Source organism: Larimichthys crocea, chromosome II, assembly GCF_000972845.2.
Source record: "Larimichthys crocea isolate SSNF chromosome II, L_crocea_2.0, whole genome shotgun sequence".
Lineage (NCBI taxonomy): Eukaryota > Metazoa > Chordata > Actinopteri > Sciaenidae > Larimichthys > Larimichthys crocea.
This window is the reverse complement of record NC_040012.1, coordinates 4,707,371-4,726,657: the sequence shown is the minus strand read 5'-3', so window position 1 is coordinate 4,726,657 and position 19,287 is coordinate 4,707,371. Positions and strand designations below refer to the sequence as shown.

The 19,287-nt window shown below is 45.0% G+C and overlaps 1 protein-coding gene across 2 annotated transcripts in view; it reads right to left on the bottom strand.

Annotated features, from left to right (window-relative positions):
* Positions 1–19,287, bottom strand: part of cadm3 (cell adhesion molecule 3) — an 80,895-nt gene that overhangs the window by 43,853 nt on the left and 17,755 nt on the right. For both annotated transcript variants that reach the window (XM_010740422.3, XM_010740423.3), the window contains exon 3: positions 429–578. In XM_010740422.3, the coding sequence (XP_010738724.1) occupies positions 429–578 (150 nt within the window). The remainder of the gene's footprint in view (positions 1–428; positions 579–19,287) is intronic.

The following is a 19,287-nucleotide window of genomic DNA, read 5'->3' as shown; positions in this document are numbered from 1 at the left end:
CACTTAATGATGTGTGTAGGTGAGAGAGCGCCGAGTCGAACAGTACGGGGCGAGGGAAGGGTGTGAATGAAATGGATATGATTCACTCACATGTGTTGTGTTAGCTTACAGATGTTATTTTTTTTTATCTTCCTATCTGTTATATCCAGCTGTCAAATGGTGGAACTAAATTTAAAATGCAGAAGTTTTTTTTTCCTTTCTTTCTCGATTTGCATGTAGCCTTGGAAACCGAAAAAAAAACGGATCGCAGGCCGACACGCATGCATATATGTGGGCATGTATGCATAAAACATCTCTGTGGTAGAGACGTGTCACCCTTTCTGAACTGTAAAAACCGTTACCAAGGTGCAAATTAGTCACATTTGGATGTATTTGCAGGACGCAGGGTCTCGACACTGACACCCCCCGAGCCCTTTCCTCCCTCTCACCTCTCTTTGCTCCAAAGTACAGGGTCTGCTGTGCGGTGTTGGACCATTGCAGCGAGGAGTTGTCGCTCTCGGCCACCCGGCAGGTCAGTGTCACCATGCCCCCCACGGACACCGTCTCATCTGTGGTCACCGGCTGCAAGGGGTCGTCGTCTAGGTAATGGGAGAGAGAGAGAGAGAGAGAGAGAGAGAAATGGAAAATTTATCAAGACAGAGCGATACAGAGACGGCAGAGACAAGTCAGAGAGTGCTCATATGAAAATACAAGCAAAAATAGTAGCGCACACCAACACACAAATCAGATAAACCCACAAAATGCATTACTTGCCTCGCTCTCTCTCTTTCTCTCTATCTACCCCCGCCCATCTCTTTCTCTGCTTGTCAGATTATCTATATATCTCTATCTGTCTTTCTGAAAGCAAAGACACAATGCGCGCACACACACACACACACGCGGACATGCTGTCAGAGGGACAAAAAAAAGCAGACAAATGGCTATCTGCTTGTATGTCTGCGAGGCCAATGTAAGAGCGATGAGTCAGTAGCAGCCCCGGCATCCAGAGACTGCAGGACCTGTGGGACCAGCCAAGATGAAGAGACCGCGGCAGACAGTGGCTCTCGGCAGGTCAAAGCAACAACGAGAGCCACTGTCTCATGCCTCTAATGGCTTTGTAACCCTCTTTTGTCAATATCTGTGTCAGTTTTTTTAACACCATGCATATGTATCGGGCCGGTACAGAACAAGCTCAAATGGGACAGGCATTATGGAAATGAGCAGGTCAGAGGGAAAGAGGAAAAAAAAAAAAGAATACAAATGGCACGGCATAATGAAGGGGATTCTGGAGGCTGGAGCTGGAGCTGGAACACCACAAAAACCACTGAACGGTGAACTGTCGGGGTGTGTAACAGTATTCAAATTGGCTCAAATGATGGTATTTAACAGCACTCCCTTGATAACGGGTGATGGTGCAGGCTAATTCCGCTCTTTGCATTCAGCGAGGGCGGCAGACGATTACGTGAATCAGAACAAGGGATGTATGCTAAAATACGCAAGCCCCTCGTTATGGTAAGTCATGCCCACTATGGCGTTTTTTTTTGTTGTTGCCATGTTATCTCAGCTTTGGCGCCATGCTCGGCCACGCTTCGCGCTTCCCTCCCGTTCCCTTCCCTTCCTACTCGCTTCTGAAACGTGCCAGCGCTCGCTCAACCTAATCTCAGAGCAAAACAAAAAAAAAAATGGCATAATTGACGACAAGACCAAGCCAACGGAGGGAACATCTCATAAGAAGATATGCCTCAAAGCGGTCCCCTCACCCCTGAAAATATGGCGTGTATAAATAGTTTAATTGGAACCAAATTGTCAAGCGGGAGACAGGTTTATATACGGCGTGGAGCAGCGTTATCACATCCTTGCACCGGCGGTGGAATTGATTTTTTTTTTCTTTCTGCAGGAAGAACATCTGCTTAAGTGCGCTTCGGCGGAACTCCCATCAAGACATGAAAGAGGAGGGGGAGAGGATGCAAAGTAACTTCGCGTTGTATCAGAAACACACATTTGCGGTACGTGAGATGAGAGCAGGGTTAGGCAGCGACTTATGGGCATCTTTTTCAGTTCGGCGTCTCAGAGAAGAGTTATTAGAAAAGAAAAGAGAACCCTCGGGTTTGCCTCTGGGAGGATTCAGAGGCACAACAGGTCTTAACGCACAGCCGTCGCTTGCCAGGATTCAAACAGCGCTTAGAGACTTCCAGAGCCTTTCGTGTCTGAGCAAAGACTTTGCTCTCTGTGGTGTGTTACTGCAAGCCCTGACCTTGTGGTTAGTTTATCTAAGCACCGTGATGGTTGAGGGCTGAATGTGTGGTCAAGTGCACCACGGATTAGTGTCTCCTTTAATAGCGTCTTGTGCTAATTCTTGTGGCTGATCGCAAGAGCTCCTCTACTTGGCATGAACGCTTTGGGTAAATTGGCTGTCCCAGCGCATCGCTCGTCAAAGCAACCACAACCAGCTCTGACAAGTTAGCCAAACTCGTGTCCTATCTTTGGCTGCGGCGGAGTGTTGGCATCTCTGACCAGGAACAACCTGTGTTTGAGGCTCGGAGTGACATTTGTGCTGGTAAAACATTTCTCAGTGCTCAATTAGAGCGATGAACAGAACGCGAGGAGATATCTGCCTCTAAAGTGGGCACATTTTCCAAAAACTATGCAGATACAAATATTTATCCTTCTCCATGGTCACTGTGTTTTCACCTGTCATTTGAAATATCTTTAAAAAATAATCCACACTGCATAACAACATCACATGTAGCATGACCTGCTTTTCCCCACCATGCGTTCTAACATTTCCGGAGTAAAATATTAAAGTCTGTCATGTTTCTTATGGCTACAACATTATAGTAAAGGAGAAACTTGTAAATTAGGCATAAAAATTGTAGAAATTTCTTCAAGATTCAGCCTGAAATATTAGGATTCCTCAGAATCTATGGAGTAAAAACTGAAAACCGCAGATTAAATAAAGTTTGCGGGCTAGAACAAAGCCTTCCCTTGTAATAAATAGCAGCCCATCAATAGGCAGAGGAAAGATGAAGAGGTTAAACTCCATAAATCTAATCCATAAATGTCATTTCTACACATCTGTTTGCCTTCTTGTTATTACATCTATATTTCAAATGATTGATCTGGAGGCCTGAAGGTTGGAGAAGTGAGAAGATGTCTGCAGAATTCTCTCCATGGGCAAATCTGAAAATACAAAAAAGGCAGCGCTTGTAGCTTCATTGACACTGCTGGAGTGTCTTTGAGCAAGGCTTTTAATCCCCATGCTGCTACAGGGGAGCCGACAGATTGCAACACAGTTTACAAAAAGTTTCCACGTCAATTAATGCAAGCTAATAAACAAAGGTTAATCTCACTCTCACCAAGCATACGGTCTAAATATTCTAATAATAATGACAACGTACTCTTAAATCCAAAGCTCCGCTAATGCATACAAATCACTTGACAGGCCGTACGGTATACGAGCACGGCAGCCACCTTGTTAGCGCTATCGGTCAAATATTAATCTCGGATAAGTTTGTTTTTTATTTAGTTGGAGTAACTGTGTGGGCAGAATCAATCCTTTAGCAATATTTCAAATCAACACGAGCAGTCCTTCGACGGCGAGACGGGCGGGGTCCGCTGCAGCGGGGCATTAAGACGGGCGCCAGAGAGATTACTATTTGAAATAAGATAAAACGTTCCGTGGTCGGCAAATTTAATTACACAGACTAACTGGCCTGATGGAACACCCAACCCATCCGCGGGTTCAAACTCATTTACACAAACACAACAGGCTCGCAGCAAACATGACCCCTGTAAGCCTCACATACAGCTGTTCTTTTTACCTCTGAAGCTACTTAAGTGCAAATTTAAAGCGTGTGTGTGTGGGGGTGTGGGGGTTCAACCAGAGTTTAAACAGTTAAGCCTGGCTAAACACCGGGGCTGCAAAAAATGAAAGATCTATCTATCTTTAGCAGACGTTAAGTTAAACACTGTGGCATGCTTTTCTTTCTTCATTCCTCACATCCACTCACTCACTCCACCCCCCCCTGCCGCCCACCTGAAGCTATAAGCCCGAGGAAGACACGGGTATTTAAAGCAACACAATTTACACTTTCCCGCAGTGGCAACAAGGTGAGAGAAAACGGAGAGGTAGAAGGCTGACTGGGATATCAAGTCGAGGGAGGGAGGGAGGGATGAGCGTGAGAGGGAAAGATGGATGGATGAGGGTATGTAGAGGGAGGGTGGGTGATAAAAAACAAGGCGGGAAACAGTGAAACAGTGTGTGTGCGTGAAAAAACAGGAGTGTGGGGAAAGAAGAAGCCGGGCGAGACAACAGAGGAAGTGTGAAGAGCTCGAGGGCCCTCCGATGATGACAGAACAAAAGCGAGAAAGGAAAGGAATAGTTTCAACATTTCTTCTTTCTGAAAACAGGCTCATTCATTTCCTCTCTGAGACTTCTGAGATGAGACGATCGATATCCATCTCATGTCTATGCGTTACATAAAGAGCTGCAGTCGGGATGTGCTCGGCCTAGCACAAAGATTGGATGCAGGTGGCACAACACCCCGACCCAAGCGCTCGCTATTAGGAGCTTCCTTCACTATCGGGAAGCAAACAAAACACTGCGTCTAGTTAGTTTATTTGCAACACAAACAAATGTAAAAATGGCAATTTGTGGCTTCAAGCGGAATAACATGCTGTAACTGGAGTTTCTAATAACACAGGCTCCAAATTATTTTCAGTCAGATTGGGTCGAGTGGGTCCCGTTTTTGTGTGTGTGTGTTATTACGTGGAGTACCGATAGAATACCTGGCCACGAGCTGCTCGTTAGCCTGCTCTTTCTGTGTCCCCCCTCTGTGCTTGGTTCTAATTATCTTCAGATTTCTTTTTTTCTTGATTTGAAAATGTATGTAAGCACATAGGGTGCATTCTGTTTTGCACTAATTTGCGAGGCATCTAGCTGCTGTACTATAAGAAGCCAGATACCGGATGCACTTCCTGGAAGAACTGTAATGATTAGTCGATTTTTCGATAGTTTAAGCCAGGGGTCCCCAAACTTTTTTTGGTGCGGGCCACATCAACTTGCCTTTCTGTGATGGGGGGCCGGGGTCAGTCTATAAGTGAAATGATATCAGTCCCACCTAGAGTTGTCATGATACTTTCAAAAAAATTGCGGTGAAAGTTGCTGTGCTTTTTACATTTTTGTTGCGATTTTAATGCGGGAGGAAGTGAAAGTTGCGATAAGTTGCGATTCGACAGTGGCGGAGAGGGCGCAGCGAGCACTAAGTCCACGGACCCGGTAAGCGGCGAGGTCCAGGCAGGAGGAGCTGTTAGAGGGATTGTTTGGGATCATTAAGTGGGCCACTCCAATAGTTTAGGCGGGCCGGGTGTGGCCCGCGGGCCGTAGTTTGTAGACCCCTGGTTTAAGCCATAAGCGCCCAAAATGTTCTCAAATATGAGAAATTGTTGCTCTTTCCTGGTCTTACAGTATAAAAAAAGCACCAAAGGGGTCAATCAGGCCGACTGGATGACTTTGCAAAGTCTTAAAAATGATCCATTCATTTGAATTTCTCAATAAAATGCACCGCTATCCCTGATTTGTCCGCTCGGGATTGTACTGGAGGGACAGAAATGAGTTAAAGATTAGTATGCACCGGTCCAGTCTTCAAGCTAAGCTAGGCTAATTCCTAAATCCCGGCTCCGGCCCGGTCCAGAACAAACAGACATGAGATTGATATTGATCTTCTCATCTCCCCCTCAAGGCCGAAGCAAATAAGCATATTTCCTAAAATATTGAACTTTTGCTTTAGTACAAATAGCTTCCCCTGGTTTCTCTCCACTAAAAATAACAAACAGTGAAAAATTCAAACCACCTTGGCTCCATGTTCACCCCCCTCTCTTCCTTCCTCATCCATCTGTCTCCCTCCATCCTTTCCCCCCTCCTCCTCTCCATCTGCCCCTGCGTCCTCCCCGGTTTCCTCTCGTCCTCCCTCACCTCTTTTCGCCCTTCTGTCAAGCCTCCTTCTCCTCCCTCCTCCTCTCCCCTATTCCCGATCATCTCGTTTGCCTTCCTCCATCCTTAATTCCTTCTTTCCCTCCCTCTTTTTGTTCTCCCAGGGAAGCATTACGGTGTTGCTGCTAATTAGCACAGGTTAATGAACTTTATTTACTGTAACACAAGTGCGTGCATGTGTGTGTGTACATTCGGCTTGCAGTTCTGGGCTAAGTGTGTGTGTGTGTTTGTGTAATGAGGTTATTATCCACATGTTCGCGCAGACGTGCGTAGGTGTGGTTGCGTTTGCGAGGAGTGTGTACCGTGGACGTTGGTTTGCACTCGAGTGCAGTTGTATTTGTTTTGCAGGGAGGAATTTATCTGTTTGTGCACAAGTGTGTGAGATGAAGTATCTGCGTGATTTATGAGATGGTTTTTATCTGCATGGGGGTTGAGGCTGCGTGCATGTTTGTGTTGACCACATTCTGCTGCAGATGCACAGAGAGTATACGGGGCTGTGGTGTGTGAAAGACAGAGTCATGTGTCTTGTTGCTGCTGATGCTTGTACGCGCATTTGATGGGAAATTCAGCCAACAGTGTGCGGTTTGATGTGGCATGGTATGATACAGGCCATTACACACACACACACAGAGAAGTGTCCACTCGCACACACACTTGGAAGCCTGCTGACACGCCCCCTGAGACGCACACACACACACACACACATAAAACATACAGACAGAAAGATACATGCATGTTCGTCAAGCGCAAACAACAACGCGGCTCACAGGACGAACATAAATATGTAAAAATGTGCTTAAAAATACATCAGGTCGAGTTTGAAACAATGCAAACACATGCACAAAAAAAAACAACATACAGAGGACACATGAAAGAAACACACACACACACACACACACACACACACACACACACACAGCAACCTCCCCCACACCATCCATCTATGCCCAGCTGTCCACAACTACTCCCCATCCCCCTGGGTGAGTATATGTGTGTGTGTATCTATGTGTGTGTGTGTGTGTGTGTGTGTGTGTATGTGTGTGTGCGCCCTTCTGCCCACCTCTAACCTCTTTTTTTTTTTTAATCCCTCCATCCCTCACTCCCCTCGCATGCCGCCTTGTTGTTGAGTCAAAAGACGCAAAAATCAAAACCAGATATTTGAACATTTGCCCAGTGGATGGAAACAAAATGCAAAAACATCTCCACACCGGCAGGCCCACCCTGCACCACCACCACCACCACGCACCGCCCCACACCTCCACCTCCACCTCCCATCCCACCCCCCTCCTCCTTTTTTCCCTTTTTAGACAAACACTTCTCGGGGCCTCTGAAGTGCGAGGCGGAGCAGATGTATCGAAAGCCGTTCGTTTTCCGCCTGATTTTTTTTGTTTTGTGCGGCTCTGCAGCCTTTCATAGATAGAGAGAGAGAGACGGCTGTTGCGATTCTCATTCTGTCGTCCTGCCGCCGTTATGTGAAGGCGCCAAACAAATTGCTTCTAATCTTTAAGGGGTGGGGAAGTGGAGAAGGGCGAGGGGTGGGATTGGGCTGTGTATTTGGGATTTGAGGACCCCCGCTTGCCGTCTTAGCACAAACAAACTCCTTATCCCTCAGTCTTTCCTCACAGCCCGCCTTTTTTTTCTCATGGCTGAGGGTTGGCGGAGGGATTTCTGGGAGACCAAAACAGCCCCCGACACCCTCCACCCATCAAGTACCCCCTGCAAACTACCTCCAACAGCCCTCATACCCCACCCCTCCTCTGTTGCCTGTCAAACATAGTTAGCTCAGCACTCAGACAATCTCCCCCTCCACTTCTCTTTGGCCTTATATCCTCCATCAAGCACACACACACACACACACACATCACTACCATCACAGCCCAGCAGTGAGTCTGCAGCAGCACTGAGGCGCCAAGCCAGCCGCCCCACCCTGCCACTGGAACAGCGCTATGAGAAAGAAAAGAGAGCGCGGGGTTGAGGAGAAGGGTGGAGGGAGGAGGGAGACGGAGAGAGGGGTTCAGCTTGCAGAAAAGGGCAGCAGCATCACTGCTGACAAAAGAAAAAGAATAATGATTTGCCAGGCAGAGAAAGACAGAGAGAGAAAGAGAGAGAGAGAGAGAAAAGCACAGGGGAAAAACAGAAGGGAAAGAGAAAGAAAGAGGGGGGAGAGAGGGAGAGGTGAGCGAAGGACATGGCAGAAATAAGCATATATAGATAGATGAGACCAATGAGGAGAAATGACAGGGTGACTTAGAAAGGGGGCAAAAAGACTGGAAGAGCATAAAAACACAATGAGAGCGAGATGGGGGGAAGTAGAGCAGAGTGAAGAGACGGAAAGTCAAAAAAAAGGAGAGAGAGAGAGAGAGAGAGAATGAAAGGATGCTGACAGAAGTGGTGAGGTGGAGAGAAAGGGCAGCGGTAAGTGGATAAGAGTTTAAGGACAGGTTTGGACTTTTTTTTTATCCAAAGCTTGTCTTAATGCAGTAAGTACACTGAAAGAGCTATCGGCCACATCATTTATCCCTCCTCTCGTACAAGGTCTGAAGTCTTTCAAAAGCTGTTTTTCCATAAGTTACGGAGGAAGGAAGGGAGGGGGGGAGCAAAATCTACCAAGTTGAGCTGGTTAATATAACTCGTCAGCAATCTGAGTTATTAAAAATCAAGTTCTAGTATAAAAAAAAATAGAAAAATCAAGTACTATTCAGTGCCAGTCCAAGAAATGAGGTGCCCTATTTGTAACGAGCCCAAAAAAATATGATCAGACTTTAATCCAAGAGACCGGCGTTGATGTTATGATCAACCTCATTCTCATCAGTGTGTTTTGGGTTATCCTTGCCCTCACCATACGTTAACTTAAATGTGGTAGCATAGTGGGTTAAGCGGCCACCCCGTGTGTGGAGGCTATAGTCCTCGCTGCAGCTGGCCCCGGTTCGAATCCCGCATCGGACGGCTAATTTACTGTGTGTCTCTCTGCCCCCTGCTTCCTGTCTATCTTCAGCTGTACTATCAATAAAGGCATAAAAGACCAAAAAAATAAACAAAACCAAAAAAAATGTATATACCATATCCTTGATCCTAACCATCTGCAGTCAGCCCTGCACAGGATTTCAAAAAGCTTTGGCAATGAGTGTGAAAACTCGGGTTTTTGCAGAACCAGCCATTAGCATTCTTGTCTGGCAGTAGAGTTCTTCTGCATTATTACCTGATTTTGAGGGGAGGTGTGTGTGTGGCTGGACAGTACACCAGCTATAAACAGCCATGTCACTGTTGAAACGAAGACACCGCTTGATTTGGCTGATTAAGACTCCTAAAACCTCAAATCAGATTTAATTTGTTGCTTGTTGTCTTGTCTCAGGGTTAGAGATCTCAGGCTTACAGGGTACCGGTTAGGATTAGCAGTACAGTAACTAAAGTAAGTAGCAGTATCTAAAATAAATGACTAATATAAGCAACATAAATGAACTTTAGGAAGCATTTCTGCACAGAACACGGCCTACATTTATTCACATTAGGGAGGTATTGTTTTACAGCCTGTATCGACAGGAGGAAAGATGAAAGTGACCGAAACCTCTTTCAAAAAACATCTGAACCTATACTTTATTGCCAGATATTCGTTATGCAGTCACTCATCATAGAGGAACTCATTAGTCAGCTACTGTTACATCATAATTAGCTCCATAATCATCTCTCTGTAGAGTTTCGAGACCTCCCTTGTATTGTAATGCACTGTAACCCACTTTGGCAATTGTTCATTATTAGGGGGCTGTGCCAGCTAAGCTTCTTTAAAAATAAAATAAAAATGAACCGATTGGACACAGACGGAAGACGCAGAGATATTTTTTGATTTTTTAAGGAGGCCACTAAGTGCGTCGGTGTGCACACACACACACACACAGTCCCAAAGAACCAACCCAGAAATCATCATTTGATAAGAAAAAGGAAAAGCGAGCTTTATCTGTCTGTCTGCCTGACACACACACACACACACACACACGGGAAGATAAAGAGAGTGAAATCTTTAATGCCTTGGCAAACACACCGACTGCCCCTGCCAATAGGCCACTTAAAGAAATGAGTAGTCAATTACCAGAAGTCTGCCCTTTTTACTAAGATCACTGGACCTGCGATGGGGAGAGTCAGAACCGACACTCTGTGTGTGTGTGTGTGTGTGTGCAGACAACACCCATCACTCAAAAACAGCAATAAGAAGAGAACAATAACGCTCTTACATAAGCATCAAATTGACCTGCACACCCGGTGATAATTTAATATCATTGTTTGTCTTTCAGAGGAATCATATCATAATGACGTTAGCGTAATTCTGTTACCCAGACTGATGATTCCGAGCAAACCGTGATGAAAAAAATCAAAATCGAGTTAATTCCTGAAGTTTTACATGTATGAATGTAGCCCTGGTGTCGGATGTGAAGTTTCACAGCAGGTCACAGTTTATCGCGCCGAACGCTTTGCGTGCGAGTTTGCATAACTTGCCATATGAGATATGTGAACAGAGCAGAGAGTGTGTTTTATCTTCACGCTGCAGCACGCTTCAAATTTGTTTGGGGAGGGGGGGGCGGCGGCTCGCTCCTGTTTTTACATGACAAGTCCCCCTGTACAGAGAGAGTAAGGTCAAGTTCTTCACTTCACTTTGTTCCCAACATCAGCACTCGACCTCACTAATGCTCTCGTGAGGCTGAATGGGAGCAAATCACTGCAGCCATGTTGAAAAGCCTTCCCAGAAGACTGCAGGAGGTTACTGCTGCAGATTAATGCTCAGGGTTTTGGAGTCACATGTCCTACAGTTACATAATAGAGTGATGATGTTGTGTGTCCACATACTTTTGGCCATAACATGTGTGTGTGTATATATATATATATATTCGAAAAATATTCAAATAGAAACCGTGCCGTAACAATAAAAAACAGCTGTATAAGTGACACAATGTACGTGAACAGAGCCGCAGGTACACACACACACACACACACACACACCCCTCTGCATCATGCTCAAAAAATGCATAAACATATACGCGCTGACACACAGAAGCAAGCATGAACACACACTCTGTCAGACACACACACACCTATCCACTCATAAAACCTTCCGATAACAGCCGCGACTTATACTCCAGGCAAAAAAAGCATAGGGCTCTCGATGCCCCGGGAAGGGCCGAGATTAGAAAAAGAAAAAAAAACGAGAACAGTCCTAAAGCTACAGCAAAAAAAGAGAGAGAGAGAGAGGCTGAGGAGGATGAAGAAAGAGAGCGAGGGAGGAGGAGGAGGAGGAGGAGGAGAAAGAGCAAGAGAAGGGTGAGCCAGTGAGGCAAAGGGTGACGAGGGAAGATATGCTTCAAATTAAATCATTTGGAACAAAAGAGGATTGTTGCCAAGCAACCCAGCCAGAACGGGGTTACCAGGGCAACCGAGGTGACCCGAAGCTTGACCTAAGAAATGGAGTCGCCCCTTGTCGTCCGTCGACCCGCGCACACACGTGAACGCACAAACTCTGTGTGTCTGGATTCAGGCTTCAGGGTCCGTCCAACAGACGCAAACAGGCAGCAGGTTTCTCCCGGTAAACACGCAACACAACGGAAATGTCATCCCGTGGCACAAACAAGAAAACAGAGCTTTCAATCAAAGAGGGAGTTATAAAAATTGAAAAGGCCACAAGGTTAGGCGGCTAATGGATGACGTTCGCCAAAATCAACCAGCTAGTGAAGCGCCAACACATAAAACTGTCCAAAGTCCAAGATGAGCTTGCAGAATAAATAAATAGAGCTGTGTTTTTTTGGCAGCGCTGTCAGAAACACAAACACTGTTTTGAAACGATGGATGGAACCCAGATCCTTCTTTAGTGAGGCAGCGGAAGAATGCATCATTTAGGAGTCCATCAAAGAGGTTTTATAATGGAAGGCATTTACATTAAAATACCATAGAGCCTTCTTTACCCTGAATATAATAACACCTACTCATGCTGGATATTTGAAGCCGGGGTGGAAATTTAAAAGAAAAAGCAGCTTTAAGTTTGTTAAAATCACCTCATACCTCTCGGTCGGACACATCAGGATCCGATAACGCAGTCACAAATAGGGTGCTGAACTTTTTATCCACGTGTGCAGTGCTTCTATATAGGCTCGTTTCCTGACCCGAACGTGAGAGTTTGGACCCGCTCGAGACTGCTTAGCTTAGGGGAAAAGAAAGTGAACAAGTAAGTGACTATGTATCTTTGAACTGGACTGAACGAAGTGATTCATTCCACCGCCGTTGCACCACCCAAAACCTTTTTCCGAAGTTGGAACTGCATCCAACAACCTTGGTATCTTTCCAAAGAACTGGCAATCTAACAAACCACAGTCCACTCCGTGCAGAGATGGGCCAGGTGTTCTGAGGTGAGGAAGTAAGCAGGATTTGAACTTTTTTCTTCTTCTTTTCATTCGTCACACAGCTACTTCCTTCGCTTTTTTCTACGCCTTTGAAGGGAGACGGTATGAAAGCGTGCATCGTTTTCCACATTTGTGCGATTACTACAAAGACGCGGAGCTCTTTGGGGATGCATCGGGTACATAGCCGGTAGGAGGTTATAATTAGAGTTTCTCTTTGCTCCACGTTTGAGAGTGGCAATTTGGAAAACACCTTTACCCTTAGATGTGGTCAGACTGACTTTGTTTCAACCCAAAAGCCTTTGAACACACTCCATTCATGAGAGCAGCCTTTACAGCTTTGACAAGAGTCCTGTCAGTGCAGATCTGATCGGAAATCAATTAAAAAATCATCAGAAACACGTCGAGAAAAGTTCTGTAACTACTCCAAACTGTGATATATCAGGTGCTACTGAAGTCGGCTTCTTTGGTATCATGTCAACTCTCTCCGTCTCTGCGTTTCTACATAAAAAATCACACATAAACACGTCCTCTCTTCTCATTGTGTAATTGTTGCTCAGTTACATGAGGCTGGATGTTCGACTAGTTGTTGTTTTTTTGTTTTGTTGCAGGCAGACCCTGTTCCTTTCTTCTCATCTCTGTGTCTCTGACTGCTCAGCAACATGACATGAAAGGACGACGAGTGTGTACGGTAGTGTGTGTGTGTGTGTGTGTGTGCGTGCATGAGTGTGTGTTTGTGTGTCTCCCTGGAAATAGCACAGAAAGACAAAGCAAGGTTGAGAGAAGCAGAAATGTTAATGTGGACCAAAGTTTGGCATATCGTGTGCATCTGTGTGCTGCTGCTGGAAGGGTGTGTCTGTCAGTGTATTGGTATGCTGTCTTCCTTGTATCCAGGCACGTCTCTTTCCTCCAGGGACTACTTTGAGAATATATGTGCGTGTCCTCCAGTGTACAGGGAGCATGTGGCCCCCGTCTCCCTCTCTTCCCCCCCGTCATGTCTGTAGGAATGTTTGTGTGTCCTGTAACGGCGAACGCCCACTAACGAACGCAACCTTTCAGCCGGCCCCTTACGGTTTGTCACTCCCAATCAAGACAATGGAGATCAATGGTGGAGCAAAGCGACGGAAAGGAGGGTGAAGAAGATGAGGAAGAGGAGGGGAGGGGTTGCTTTCCAACAATGGGAGCACAGACAGAAAAACAATAGAGGCTGGGCAGTTGTTGTTTTTTTTTTTAATATGTGTGCGTGCACGCCGAGTGGCGTGGCGAGTCCAGACATCGTTAGGGCGCCCCTCGTGGGCTAATTGACTGATTAGGGTCACTCCACGTGGTCTTAACAGTCATGGCGGCCGACACAGGAGACCCATCTGGTGACCCACTTGACACGAGAGATAAAATATAAGAGCAGGGATGCGGAGATTGGAGCAGCGTTGACGTCACACACACACACACACAGATTATTATCATTCATTCCGATAAATTAATTTCTGCTGAATTAAATGCGAGTGAACCAAAAAACCATTTATCTAATTTGGACGAGATCTGCTGGAAGCTCCATCAACGACCCCCTGGACCTTAATGGTTTCAAAGCATGAGCACAGCCACACTCATACACACACCTACACACACTATAAATACATAAACCCCAGCATAATGCATGGTGCATGATGTGAGAGCGAATAAGAATGCCAGAGTGAACTCAGGTCAGTGTCAATCATGAGGCAAGGCATCACTTATATAACATATCACATATTGTGCGTTCATGGAAAGCTCTGTTTTATTCCTAAAAAGACTTAATGTGACTGGCATGCGAGTGATACGGCTCACTGTAATTCATTCAAACAATGTATTCAAACTTAATTCGCAGCCGCTCGGTATTTATATGTGCATTTCGTTCTTGTCAGGCTTCTGAAACACCACTTAGCGTATTACAGCCCACTAAAAGTCATTCCCTCACCATAAAACTCAGCAGAACCCCACGATCACCTGACGCACTCAGCGGCAGGCCAAAACGTCAGGGATATACGAGGCCCTTAAATGGAAAGATAATTCTGAAAACAGAATAATTAGAGGAATCAATGCTCATGAATAAAAATGCTCTTGCACGTGGTTCCAGACCGGCAGAATATATATATCTGGCAGTAGCATATATCTGATATGTGGTATAAAAAAGGCCGGATATATCATCCAGTCTTTAATGCGTGCTATAAATATACATCATAAAGGTATACGTCAAGCTAAAAAGACGGGTAAACTCCAAACACCCCCTTCACTATGTCTTCGTGCACGGAAGCACGGATGCATGACAGATGTACAGTAGACCGTGCAGATGTGTGTGTGCACTGTACCATCAATGTCATTTGACAAACTCGTGTCACCCTGATCTAAAACCGTCGACGGCTATGAAAAACGACCTGTTTTTTCAGATTCACCACCGGGTAGTTTCATGTACCGTATGTCTGACGAGTTCTGTGAAAGTTTGCCTGAAATAGTTTTTCTTTTTCCACGCCTTTCACAGGTGTCTGTTTTCCCCTTTTTTAAAAAAGTCTTTTCTCGACGTTCCCCTTTTTAAAAATTAATTGCTTTGGCCTTTGGATTAGTTGTTGCCACTTTGAAGCATCTATACACTGAAAGGTGAAACACCTTCTTTCTTTTTTTTGTGCTGTTCCGCCGAAAAACTTTCAGAACACTTTCAATGCTCCTTGATTTTCCGCTCCTCCCTGAAATCTACTTTCGTCTAATTGATAATCCTTGATTTAGTGTTTTAATGATGGCGGTGGAGAGCGCTTGTCTTTGTTGCGGTGACTGCAAAGGCCAGAGCTTATGATTTTCATACTCATCAAATCAGCCTGTAAGCCCTTGCGTGCAAGGAGCTGCGTTCATTAAATTTCTGGACTCATTTATTTGGGTTTTCTTCCTGATTTTACACCTTTAAGGATACGGTGCATACTTTCACTTGTATGAAACGCCTGACAGAGGTTAAAGCAAACAAGTTACAACCAAATACATGATGTTTTCATGCTCTGAGTTCGGTTAGATGTAGGAAAAGATCATGGTTTGAGTTAGAAAAGTGCTTAATGGGGTTAGGGAAACATTGTGGTTTGGATTTAAATGACTACTTTTCATGAGGTTATGGGATCTTTGTCATGGTGACCATAATAAACACTTGGTTACAGTTATGGGGGATGATTGTGGTCAGGGTTAAAATGTCTGCTGGGTTAAAGTCTGATGTTCCGCGGCCGCGACATCTTCGCTCGCTCTACTGACTTTGCGGCTCTGTAATAACTTCACCTTCCTTTGCTCCTGCCATAATTGCTCTGGCTACTAGAGGTCTTTGTCACTTCAAAGTTAACAATGAAGCTAATTCATGGGAGGACACAGTCTCTCAAATGTAGCTTTCCAATTAACACAGCCAAGAGTTTGGACTGTGTGCAGGAGTTTATTCTTCTTTTTGCTCAGCTCCCGAACTGACTTTTCATTTTGTAAAAGTTTCTAAAGGAACATAAAATCCTTCAACGGTGAAAGGGTCAGTTCCCACAAATTACAAAAGACATATTTTCTTCACTCACTGCTAGAGGCATCTAACCATGCAATTGAATGGATTTTTGTTTGCCGGGCTAAAAAAAGAGGAATCGATAAATATAATTAAATATAACTCTTCAATGCCATGAGCACCTTCCCAAAAAAAAAAAAAAAAAAAGAAAATATCCATTCACCTCCGTTGTACTGAAGTGAAGGCAGAACTCTCAGAGACTGAACCACAGTGGATAAAACTATGCGTCAGTGTTGTGGTGTTTTGTGTGAACTGAACCTTTTCAACGGTGACAACACACATAAGTGCATACGGTGCAATCATCCGGCTGCACAGGCTTGCACAGACAGTGTGACTCTCCGGGCTGAGCTACAGCACGGCAGCATATTACTATGATATACTTATGCTCTCCATTCATACACTCAGTCATGACGCTGAATCTTATTTAATGTCACGAGCCACATTTGCTTGGAGTGGAGCCCTGCGAGCTCGGCTTGGAGAGGAGAGGGCTGAAGTCATCTTTCTTCTCCTGCTGTCTCTCTCTCTCTCTGGATCTCTCCATCTCCTTCTCTGCTGTGATCGCACCCACTCCCCATCACCCACCACCACCACCCTTCCCCTTTCTCTCTCTTTCTTCCTCATTCCGTCTCTTTCTATCTATGCCTCTCCACCTCTCTCTCTTTCTCTCTCCCCCTCCTTTCTGCAGTCAGTGAATTCCCTCGGGTTCGACAGCGGGAGACTATTACACTCACAGACGGATTCGCTCTCCTCCAATTTCTCTCTGTCCTCTTCCTCCCAGCTCTCTCCCCTTCTTTCATCATCCCCCTCTTCCTCCTGTACTCTCAAGCCTCCATTCCCTCTTATTTGTTCCCTCCATCAGCATGAATGTGTGTATTTGTGCACGCATGCACAGGTCTTCCAAGCCCCCCCTCCCTCCTCGCGTCTCCCTCCTTTCTCTCTCTCCTACTCCTTTTCTTCAGTCAATATAATTGGCATCGCAGGAGTGCTCCCTGCAGAGTATGCTAAAACAGCAAGCACAAAAACAGAGGGAGAGCAGAGAGAGGGAGGCAGGAAAGGAGAGAGAGACGTGGATAAAGACGAGACGACGAAGAGAAAGCAAGAGGGGAGGACAGGAAAGCAGAAAGAGGAAGATGAGAGGGAAACAGAAAAACGGACTTAAAAGTGATGTGAGGGGAGGAGATATAAATATACAAAATAGAGATATTTAAAAAGAGAGAGGAGGGAAGTGAGAGAGAAAATAGTGAAAAAAATAAAGTGACTGAGCAAAAATAGGAAAGAAAGGAGGAGTTGAAAGGAGAGAGGAAGAAAAGATAATACAGGTCGGATGAGGAAGAAAAGGAGAAACAAAGATAGAGAGGAAAGGGGAGAGCAGGGGTGAGAGCTTCAGTAAGACAAAGAAGCAGTAAAACAAAAGAGGAAACAGAGAGGCCAAAAATAAAATAAATTGGGATGGAGAGGAGAAACAAAAGGGAGAAAAGATAAACAAAGGAGAAAGAGAGGGAAATTAAGAGAGTCGAGCAGAAAGGAGGACAGAACCAGATGCAGGGACGATAAGACAAACGGAGACAGAGAAGAAAATAAGGAAGAAAAGTCTTGACCATAGCAATCAGCAACCAGGGAAACCAGAGCGCATCCATTCAGAAACCAGCCAGCCACTCAAGGCAAATTCAGCCATATATCTCCTCCTGACTAGACACACAAGTGCCAAACCACATTAGACTGCAAGACAACCATCCTGAAATAACCCAGACCTCAGTCGCAGCAGCACTCTCTGCCTCTGCCTCCACAGGCTCTCTGCAGGTTTCAGAAGGAATAAATGATGATTTTTTTTTGAAGTTATAGGCAATATTTTACTGGAAAAGTGCATGTCTTATCAGTTTAAACCGCAGATTCTTCACAGGATTCAGGGAAGAAGAGCACTCAACTATCGAGACCTTCTACATTTGTCCTAATTAGCCAACGCGATGTCAGTAGCAGGAAATGTTCTTGGCAAAACTCGCATTCATCAAAACTCAAGCGCGAGAAACAAACACCAGCGAGCATCCACTCGAGAGAAAGTGGGCTGACGAGCCACCTGCTTGCCAACCATCCGCTCATTCTGCAGGAAAAATGCTCATCAGAAGAGAGTGCAAAGATTACTGACATTACAGTACGTACATTGCAGAAGATTATGACATCACATGGCTTCTGGCTAATGAGACTCGCACTAATGAGCTCATGAATCTCCTGCTGCCGCTCCGGGTTTGCCGAAATGAAATGTGGCCTTGTGGAAGTCTAAATGTGACACATGTTGGGCTGCAACTAACCTTTGTTTTCGTTATTTTAACCAATCAATTACTTTTTCATTAGGAGATCACTCATGTGGGAAATAAAAATGTCAGAAATGAAGATAAATGCCCTTCACAACAGCACGCCGGGGACTTCAAACACTTAGAAAAATCTAAAAACTTCAGTATCCTCTGTCCTTCTCGTCTGTTTTGCTGTCATTTTCCATGTTTGGCTTGATTCTCCTGCAGCCTTGTGGCAGATGCATACAGACTTTATTCTCGGAGACTTTTTCTCGATCTACTGTAGCTTGGATTGTTCCTCATTTGTATGTTGTTTGAACAGATGAGCAAAGCTCCAAAAAAAGCAAGTAAATGTCAGACCATAGCAGCTGAGACCCGCAAGTGTTTAGTGATTTCACTTGAAAATCACTCACTGTCAATATTGCCATAACTGAAGCAGCCAAACTAAAACCAGTAGCCTTCCTCTGCTTCACAGACATTTTATAATGAGTCTCAGCTCATTCAGACGTCAGGCCCCCAAATCTGCTGTTTCGGTTCACCCCCACCACTTTTATAGCGGCGCAGCAGGCAGTGGTTTTTACTCAAAAAGCTCTAAAAACCCACAGAACACTACCTGCTCAGCACCAAACAGGCACGGTTAGCAGCTTGCTGGTGAACATAGTGGAGCATTCAGCAGCTAAAGTGCCAGATTATACCCTCCAGGGTTGGTAGAGACCAAAAACCGAGCTACAAAATGAGAGCACAGGGAGTTTAAAGAGAGAGACAGAGACAGAAATGCTGCTGTTACAAACAAAGAAACATAAAGGTTACACATTCAGAAGTAAATCAAAGTTAAACTGAATAAAAATAGAATTTACAATGCAGCTTTTCACATAAAAATTTATACCAGACGTTGGTATTAAGCCAATATTAACTCAATAAAACTAATCACAGCTTCAAAAGGCTTCCTGCACAAAGAAACCAATCTCTCACAGTGCTCAGGTGGGATTTTCCCCACACAGTCTTTAAATCTTGGAGATTCAGGGGGTGGAGGGTCTGCTGGTGATCTTAGGCTCTATTGAGTTAAAGTCTGGTGATTGACTGGGCCAATCCAACCCCTTT